Source organism: Rattus rattus, chromosome 3 (assembly GCF_011064425.1).
Source record: "Rattus rattus isolate New Zealand chromosome 3, Rrattus_CSIRO_v1, whole genome shotgun sequence".
NCBI classification, from domain to species: domain Eukaryota; kingdom Metazoa; phylum Chordata; class Mammalia; order Rodentia; family Muridae; genus Rattus; species Rattus rattus.
The window spans coordinates 38393135-38403353 of record NC_046156.1 but is presented as its reverse complement, the minus strand read 5'-3'; the positions used below and the strand labels follow the sequence as shown (position 1 = coordinate 38403353).

Below are 10219 nucleotides of genomic sequence, written 5' to 3'. Positions count from 1 at the left end.
CTGTAGCTGTCCTCAGACACACCAGAGGAGGGCATTGGATCCCATTACAGATGGTTGTTAGCCAACATGTGGTTGCTGGGAATTGAACTCAGGACCTCTGGAAGAGCAGTCCCTGCTCCTAACCGCTGAGCCCTCTCTCCAGCCCCAAGTCGAGCCTTTTAAAGCGGTGCATATAAACATGGCTTTAACATTTGTTTGGCTCTAGTTCGTGAAAACAGCTGTAGACTGTTGCGGTGTTGTAGGTTGTCAGAGCATGATCGTGTTCTCCAAGTGCAAATGTCTCTTGGCCTCTATCTCACGATGGGCCGGAGTTCTGTCCCCTCTTCATTTGGTAGCGAGTTCTTGTGTCCTTGAGACCTGGCATTGTTAAAGTGGTCGGTCCGTTTTACAAAACTCTGAAAAACAAAGGAATATAAAGTACTTCAATGAAGTGACTGCAGCGTAGCCTTAGAGGTTTAGGGAGTTGAATTTTAAGTTTTCCAAGTGTATTGAAAATATTTATGTGCATAGTAGGGTAGATTTCAAAGCAGGTTTTTACCTGTTTACAAATCAAGGAGAATAAACCAAGTTCGCTTTAATGCGGCCATCAGAGTAAGATAGGTAGAAGTCATATCTTATGTTTCTATGAATGGTGGACACTTTCATATTTATTCATTCATAGGAAATGTTGAAATCCGGTACCTGCTGAAACGACTGCTTTGAATGTTTAAGGCCCAAAGAGCTTAACACTTAATGTTATGGCAACCAGATGAAAGAAAACTACTAAAATATCACTTGACATCCCTCCCCTGCCAAAACAGCCAGAAAGGAGTGTTGAGATGTGCCCTGTCTGCAGAGGATAAGGCAGATGCTCAGCAATTTACTGGGTGTTGCAAAAAGCTGTTGGAAGCGACTGCCTGCTAGTTCCAGATACAAGCCGCTTTGCTGAGGGTGTGCCTGGTCAGCAAGGGGCCCAGGGCCGTAGCTCTGTCAGTATTGGCACAAGAAGTGAGCTGTCTGCAGAGCAATGCTCTATCCAAAGCTTTGTGGGTATGCTCAGAAATAAAAAATGCTTTACATAAACATCAACTGTCCGAAACTGTCCCAGACTATCCGAGAGGGGCCAGATCAGGCTGTTGGTGTCAAAGATGTACCGGCTACTGCTGTGTCCACTGCTATGCTACTGCGGAAGAGCCCACAGGCCCCATTTTAATCTCACCACCCGAGAGGGGGTTTCTATAGGGAAGTGGTCCAGCTTCTGAAAGCCAAGCTCTTGGAGCCCTCTGGACCAGAAATGAGGCTGGGTGTGTCTCCCTCGTGTGTGAGTCTTCAACACTTGGGGAAGGGGCGCGGAGGAGAAGGGAAAGGAGGATGGACATTACAACAGGAGATAAAATGTTGCTTACCAAAAACCCTGGGTCCATAAAGTACGGTTTCTCCGATGATCCATCATTTGTTTCCAGGTCGACAGCAAAGCACAGGAAAAGTGTATCCAGCACAGTTTCGAACACAGATAAGAAACTGTGAGCCGCTAAGTAGGCGAAAAAGGCAACCAGCAGCAGAGGGATGGCCCATACCTGGAGCGCACGGTTGTAGTTAAACGCCATCAGGCCCCCGAAAACGCTGAAGCACACCACCAGCACCTGGGGGAGGGGAGTGTTGAGAACCTTTATAAATAGGGCCAGTGAGCTCTCTTACCAAAGGGTTTGGGGGTCCTCCCTCCAGCCCCCCCACCAAGTACAAGTGATGCTATTGTGTGTGTGTCCTAAAGAGAATTTGACAGGATGAAATAGAAGAAAAACAGGAAAACGGATGGAAGAAAAAAAATAACCCAGTTAGAGCTGGAGAGAATATGTCCTTTATCTGTTCCTGCCTTCGTGTAAATGTTATAAATGCCTCAAAACTTTCATTGTACTCACCACAGTATGGCAAAATCATTGGGATCCTCGCTTTAGAAGTGCATACGCATGCGCACTTGCGTGTGCGCATGCGTGCGGTGTATGTAATCCTGTGGATGTGTGCGCTGTGTGGAGGCCAGATGTCAGGTACCTTCCTTGATTGCTCCCCACCTTATTTTGTGAGGCAGGGTCTCATTGAACCCGAAGCTCTCATTCATTTGTCTAGGCTGGCCAGCGACCTCCAGAGATTCTCCCATCTCTACCCACCTTCCACCTTCCAGCACTAGAATTAGACACGTAACATCACAACCATCTTTTATGCGGTGCTGGTCCTCATGCACAGACACTTTACCACTAGGCAAGCGCTCTACCACTGAGCTAAATCCCCAACCCCTTCCTTTTTTTTTAAATACCCACTTTTATACTACAAGCAATTGAATTAATTTCCTAAGTGATTGGTTTTACCCTCTGGGCACTAAATGGAATGACTTCTCTTTGCTAGTGTGCAAGATAATTGGATTCTCCGAGGCTTTTGTGACATGTAATTACTGTTTCCAGGAACACACTTCTAGGGCATGATATACCCAATTTCTTAAAAGATGTGACAGCCCACCTGGGGCCGCCGTTACTCCTGGATGCCTGTTAATGGTGAATATGGAATTCCGAATGCTGTTTCCTTCAGAAGCCTAAATCATTGATTATCCCATATAGGGATGATATGCTTATGGGAAATCTAAGAAAATCCGCATTCAAAGTGAAATGACAAGAATACACTAAGAATTATGAAACTGCATCCAAGAGATATTTTTGGAACTAGAAAATGCATCGCCCACGATTGAACTAAGGTAATAGCATTACCAAATTGCATCCAGTCTTACCTCACTTGACTGTTTTGAAAGGCATAATTATATTGTGCTTCTGTTACTGTTGTCACATGAAGCATCTCTGGGGCCAGGTGAGCCTTAAATGTATGTGTAATGAGCACACACACACCTGTGAGAGCCAAACATGTCTTAACTTGCTTGAAGCTAACTGTGACAGTCATGCACCAGACTGCGCACGCAGCAGCATAGGATCCTCAGTGGGGCACACTCACCATATATGGGATTGTCCAGGTCACAGCTGGTGACTAAGATCTTGTTCACTTGTGGGCATTGCCAAAAACTGGTGATTACATCAGAGAGGGAGGAATGGTTGAAAGAACTGAGGGTTTAGCTTTGAACACAGAAGACATGGTGGGAAGGGTCAGAGTCAAGAATCTAAACAGCGTCTAAGTCGGAGAGAGAAAGAAAGCCAACGCAGCGGTTCAGAGCCTTTGCTGCGCTTGCAGAGGACATAGGTTCTGGCTCCGGCATCCAAATCAAGCTGCTCACAACTGTAGTTCCAGGGACTCTGGTATTTTCTTCTGGTATCCATGCACAGGATGAACATAAACATGGACACACACATAGGCTAGACAGATGATGGGTGGATGGATAGACAGATGACGGATGGATAGACAGATGATGGATGGGTGGGCAGACAGATGACGGATGGATGGACAGATATGACGGATGGATGAACAGACAGGTGACGGGTGGATAGACATGACAGATGGATGGATGGATGGATGGATGGATGGATGGATGGAGGTGGATGGGTGGGTGGATAAAGATAGAGATGGGGAAGAGGCTTCCTTTCCAGTTTCTGAGATTTCTATCTCACTAATCTATACATACTATAAATTATTTCTTCCTAAGGTAACACATATATGCCTCTAGGACTGGATGGTCTCAGCACATAAGCATGGGTCAGTGGAAGAGGGGTCAGACAAACTGAGCCATGTAGAATCAGGTAGGCCCAGAAGATGAAAATTACATAGAAAAAGGTATAGAGTGTAGCACAATGTAGAGAACCTTCTAATTTGAGCCATGACCCATCAGGCTGGTACATCGCCTTCATCAACATTGTGTTTGTAACCCCTACGCAAGTGACACCTGGGAGGTCTCCTCTGGCCTACATCATAACCCAGCACATTTTTCACTTTTTATTCTGGAGACTAGGGTCACTAATTAGGTCAGGCTAGCCTTGGCCTTGAGCGCTTCCTGGCTCGGCCTCAGGGTATAGCGTGTGGCACAGCATAGCGAGGATTGCAGACCTGAATCACAAGACCCTGCAGTTCAAAGCTTCCAAGTTATGGGCTCTGTCCTTTGCACCGCAAGCTACTGGAGCATTAAGGAGCCTCTTTACCGCACAAGGCAGTTTAGAAAGAAGTCAAGTAACTTCAGAGATACAATTAGCTCCATTCAATTTGCTCAAATTCCTTTTTCTCTTTTTATATTTTTGAGACAGGATCTTGCTATGCGGCTCCAGCTATCCTGGAACTCACTCTGTAGACCAAGCTGTCTTCAAACTCAAAGATCCACCTGTCTCTGCCTTCCGAGTGCTGGGATTAAAGGCGTATGCCACCATGAGTGGCTTTCGGATTCCATTTTGCAGACTTACTGCCCTTAAATAATGTACAAACTAATCAAATTAATACAACCTCTATGCTGTAGGACCAAGAGGCCGTCCACAAAGCCTACACATTTCTGAGGTTAGTAGCGTTCTTATTTTAGACAAACAAAATCGGGGATTGGAATAGCAGAGTTGGTCAGAGGCAGAAAGATAGACTGTAGGGGCTGTGGGACCCTGAGAACATGAAACCTTAGCTTCATCTGCGAAACAGGAAGCCTCACAGGATCAGGAATGGGGGACTAAATGAGGGGTGAAGCATGACAGCTACCCCAGAGCAACAAACATGGATCCCCTTTCAAGTCAGCCTCCATATTGTCTAATTTGTTGAATTCCAGGTTCTGGTATTTATTTAGTCAATTTATTTATTTAGTATTATTTAGTCCATCTCACCTTTCCCAGGAAAATGATAAAGTTTCCAAAGCAGTTAACAGACGTGAGGTGACTTGAATTCTTGGATATGATTGTGTGCGCATCTTTTGCTGATGTACAAAAGTCCGTCCCATTAATGGCAGTTGCGGCATACGCGTCCTAAAACAGAAGACAGTGGTTACAAATACAGTGGTTCGTGTCATTTTAAGGTAACAGAATGACAATACAGAGTATGTGACTGTACTGTGATCATAGTCAAATGTATTTCCATACCGTTTGGAAAATGGAAAAGGACCTCATGTCAATACTGCAGGCTGCGTGTCCCACCACACACATGGAAAGAATGAGTAGGTAGAAGTTATTTTTTAATACACAGTAGAGTTGGAGGGCAGGAAAAGGGGTTCAGGTACCAAAAAGAGAGCAGACCCTAGTGACTTGTGAGCTGAACCCAAGGCTGCATCTGGTATGGAGTTAGTGAGGGCTTCTGGGATTGAGATCTCCTGTGCCCGAGAGATAGTGCTGGTTGTTTCTAGAGAGCTGCATTTCCTGTACAAATTAGGATCGATGATTTGAGACCAACCAGCCACTTGGAAAAGCACTTAAAAAATAACCTACGATGTGCCAAAGATTATATCTGGGGTCTGGGCAAGAACAAGACAGAAATCATTCCACCAGGCATGGTGGATCCCCACAACAACTGGACTGACAGACTCCCCAGAGCAGGACAGAGCCAGGAGGATGCATAGCAAACAGAACTCTGCCCTGAGGACAGTGGGGAAGGTGGCTAGGAGGCGGGCTGAAGGCACTCAGAGGAAATGGGACTCGGGCCCTAGGGAACAGCAGGATGGTATGAAAAAAGGAAGAAACAGATAAAAAAACTGAATAGGACTGAAAAAAAAAAAAAACCCACACAGTTTAAAGATTATTTATTTGGCTTTTGCCTTTAAGTAAACATTTTATGTTGTTACATGGCTTCTAAAATTTTATTTTTTGGTAACTCAGTTTTATGGGGGATGTGTTCTACTTATGTGCAGGAAGATACACTTTGAATTTAGCCAAGAACTCAAGAAGCGAGATGCACCTACTGGCTATTTAAAATACTCTGTAGCAAACATCTTAATTTCGTGATTTTAGATAGGTTTGGTTTTTTGTTTTAGTTTGTTTGAGACAGGGGCTTACACAGTACGAGGCTGGCTTCAGACTCACTCTGTCGCCGATTATGGCCCGGACCTCCTGGTCCTCCTGCTCCTCCCTCTCAAATGCTGAGCTTCTGGGCCTAGGGAGTCACACAGAGTTTATGTGGTGTTGGGAACTGAATTCAGGCCTTCTCATAGGCGAGGCCAGCACTCTACCCACTGAATTCTATCCCCAGCTCAGACTCATTCTTTCAAAGACTGGAAACCAAGATTAAGGGCACTTTCCCAAAGCCCCCTGATGAGTCAGGAGGACAAAGAGTCTTTTCTTTAAACTCCAACTGTCTGCATTTCACACTTCATCAGTTTTCCTTAGGCCAAGACTCAGTGTAGAAGCACAGGGGTTACGGGAAGCAGGGAAGCACAGGACCTGTGGGCCGGCCTGTCCTTGGGCTCAAATCCTGACTTTTCCAGTGAGGAGACACCGGGCATGGGCTGTGACCAGCCCCGCAGCTCCTTTTCCTTATCCAAGCGGGGACGGAACACCTACTGATGGGAGGTTTAAGGACACACGCCCGAGGAACCCAGCGTCTGGCATTACGTACATGAAGACTGATCGCCCTCACATAGCCAGAGCTCTCCAAAAATGGCGTCATTTAACACCGGGAGCACTGAGCAGCTCCTTAAGCCTCTTGGGAGGTGGGGGTCTGGGGATGGGGGCAGTAAAGGTCTGTGTTGTTTTCATCCTCACAGGAATCCAGAGGTGACCAGCCTTGTGTCTTGGACCATATCCTGGTGCTGTCTTTTCTCCCTCTCTCTAGTCAAGTTCGGACCCAAGCCCACAGGCCCAACACTTTCACGTTCTACCGATTCCTAGGGACGTACATCCTGATCCCTATGGGGGAAGGGTAGTTGGTTTTTGTTTTGCTTATGTTTTCTTTTTGAGGGAGGATTTTTCTCCCTACTGCCTCACAGTCAATTTGGTGCCATCCATCACTCATAAGCAACAAAAATAGATTTTGTTCCTCTGCTAAGATGATTAAAAGTTAAATGGCACGTGTGTCGGTTCCACGGCTTTTCAGGAGGCTCATAACCATTTATCTTTTCTTTAACATCTCATGGCCCACTGAAAGAGAACACTAAAACCACATCGACAGGGAAATTATACATGCCTTCCTGAAGTGACTACAGTAATAGCATTTTACCGTGAGATCCACCCTCCCTGCCACATCGAGACGGAGATTAATGGCTGGCTGAACGAGGGGTGGGGCAGCATGGCCCGAGATGCAGGGTACAGCCGAGATGCAGGGTACAGACTGAGCATCCTGCTGTTTCAGTATTAGTGGTCCACGCGGATGCCTGAGCAGAAGGTGTTTCCTTGGCAAGCATCTGAAGGATGCACGGCACCAGACTGTCCACAGCACGCGCACCGTGTCTGAGCTGACGGCCTCAGGGCCATGTGCTAAGGGAGCTACAGAGGTCGACGTTGTATGGAAAGGGTGGCTTATGGTGAAGGCCAGGAAGCAAGCACAATGTGTTGTTCCTGAGAACGATTAGGGGAGAACCTCCCCACCCCGACTCCCATGGTTAGGCTTTCAGCAAGGAAAGGAAGGTAATGGTTAAACCGCTCTAAGTCGATGACCATGTAAAATTCACAAGTGAATTTGATATAGGGTCTCATGTACCTATTCTCAGATTTATCTTCAGCTACGACAACTTTGAACTTCTGATCTCCTGTCTCCACCTCTCAAGGGCTGAGATCACTAGCATTGGATGGGTAAGCACTCCTCCAACCGAGATATATGTCTAGTCCAGGTCAAAGGATTTAAGATTTGGCTATCTATGCTGTGCTTGCTTTAGAGAGGAAAAGGAAAAGCGTATGAAATAAGAGCAGGGGAAGATCACAGGGAAAATTTGTTTTCTGAGGCCTAAAGCACGTTTTGTTTTTATTCTACATTTTCCCAATCACTTAAGATATAACAAAGGTAGTAGTTCTCAATCTGTGGGTCACAACCCCTTGCAGTGAGGACATATCAAATGACCCTTTTCACAGGGGTTTCATATCATACATCCTGCATATCAGATATTTACATTACAATTCATAACTGTAGCAAAATTACAGTTATGAAGTAGCAACAAAGATAATTTTATGGCTGAGGGTGAAGAACTGTATTAAAAGGTTGCAGTATTCAGAAGGTTGAGAACCACTGCTATAGGAGGAATAAGCCAGGAATTATGGCTGAAAACCATCATATCAGAACTCTGCAAGACATTCCCACACAAGCCATAATGCCCACAGGGCCCTACTGCACTTAGGGTCAATGCGGTGTGACCACACATCCACCGAGTACACTGGTGAAGGGGCAGTCACAGACCAGAGTCTGGCCCAAAGTCAAGAAACTGCTCTGAGCACAAATGCCAGGACCAGGAACCGTAATTCTTCCCAGATGCTCTGGCTCCTGAGCCCCACCCCACCCCACAGCAGATGTCCTATGGTATGTCCCAAAACAGCTTGACACAAACCCAAAGGGAGCTCCTTATCTCATCGCTGTGGCCTTTAAATGGTTTCTTCAGTAGGCAGGGCTGCAACTTCTTTGTGGAAGTAAATCCTGACACAAGTATTCACTCAGTACATACTGTGCTCCACGTTCTAGACAGTTCCTGAACGCGCTGATTCATTTAATCCTCCTCGCTCCCAGCCAGTAGGGTAGCTCAGAGCGCCCAAGCACAACGCTAGATGGCATGCAGAGTCACCCACGTGACACTGATGTTACATCACTCCTGGACCTCTGACTCACCTAGGTCCATCTGCAGGAAAACATTTACATTGATGTGTGTTTTGGGCATTTCCTTTGAAACAGCAGTGTGGTGTGCTGTGAGAGCTTTCTTTGTGACCTGGCAGGACGGTTTTGTAGAAGGAGGCTGGGTTTACCGCTTATCCCCTAAAGCCTTCGGAGTAACCTCTGCCAGGTCTTGCTCTCCTCATGAGCCCTGTTTTTGGTCTTTGTAAAAAGATGTTTCAGTTGGCTTTAAAGTTTTGCATTAAAGACTCTCACGGTTGATTTGGGGAGATGTTTCAGCAGCTAAGAGGGCAGCATGAGGGCCTTGGTTCAGATTCTCAGAACCCACACAAACAGCGGTGTGAAGGGGCTGCAGAGGTGGCTCAATGATTAAGAGCATCTACTGGCTTCAGTGAGAGGAGGCGCACCTAACCCTGGAGAGACTTGAGGCCCCAGAAAGTGGGGAGCTCTGGTGGATGTGGGGGTGGGAGGAGGGTGGGAGGGGGTGGGGTGGGGAGGAGGTGGAGTGGGAGGGGGAATGGGATGAGGAACAGTGAGAGGGTGGATGGGGGGATAATGACTGGACTTTAAAAAAGATTTAATAATCATAATCATTTACTATTCTTACAGAGGACCTGAGCTTGGTTCCTGGCATGGACGTGCCATCCCACAACCCTCTGTAACTCCAGCTGCAGGGATCTGGTGCTCTCTCCTGGCCTCTGCAGGCCTGAGACATGCATGTGGTATGTGTACATATATGCAGGCAAACATTCAGACACATAAGATAAATAACTCTTTAAATAAGAAAAGCTGAGGGTGGTCACACAGTTCTGCAATCCCAATGTGGGAGAAAGCGGCAGAGACAGGAGGGTCACTGGATCTTGCTGGGTACCAGACAGCTCCAGATTCAGTAAGTGACATTGTCCTGTAGGGGGAGGGTGGAGAGCCATACGTCAGGATACCTGGTGTCCTTCTCAGGCTTCTATGAGTGGATATGTAAGTGTGCACACACACATACCCATGTGCACACACACAGACACACACATGCATGCATGCACACATATGTCCACGTGTCTATGAAGTGGTTCACAGTGAACCGGGCACCCTCTTCTAATCATATAACTTGGGCTTAACTCAGTAAAATAATCACTGTAGGCACTATTATTCCCATTTAATAGAAAATTTTAATCATCGTGCTATTAGGTAACAAAAAAGGCTAGATTAACTCTTTATTTTGAGAGAGTTCTCCAAAAATATTAACCTACAGAGAGGTTTCATTTTCCCCCTCCTTAAGTCAAAACTGAAGCTTGCACAGCCTGGCCCTTAGTCCTCTGTCCCCTGAGAGCACCCATCTGTCCTCCCTGCAGACTGAACCTGCAGCGACTTTTGATGGCAGAGCTGTGAACTTGAGCTGCTGTTGACTCCTCATAAAAGTAAATAGAGCTTTCCTCCGTGGAGAAGAGAAGGGATTCGCCCCAAAACCCCTGCCATGAATAGCCGGCTTTATTTCATAGAATGGCCTCTCTGAGTTCTGATTTTATTCACTCAAAATAAAGTAAGAACT

The 10219-nt window shown here is 46.3% G+C and overlaps 1 protein-coding gene across 2 annotated transcripts in view; it reads right to left on the bottom strand.

The window, feature by feature from the left end:
• Positions 1-237: 237 nt before the first annotated feature.
• The window catches only part of Slc44a3 (solute carrier family 44 member 3), a 77021-nt gene continuing 67039 nt past the window's right edge, over positions 238-10219 (bottom strand). For both annotated transcript variants that reach the window (XM_032897397.1, XM_032897396.1), the window contains exons 13-15: positions 4764-4901; positions 1386-1622; positions 238-395 (exon numbers count right to left, since the gene is read on the bottom strand). In XM_032897397.1, coding sequence (XP_032753288.1) covers positions 291-395; positions 1386-1622; positions 4764-4901 — 480 coding nt within the window. In that variant the 3' untranslated portion in view covers positions 238-290. The remainder of the gene's footprint in view (positions 396-1385; positions 1623-4763; positions 4902-10219) is intronic.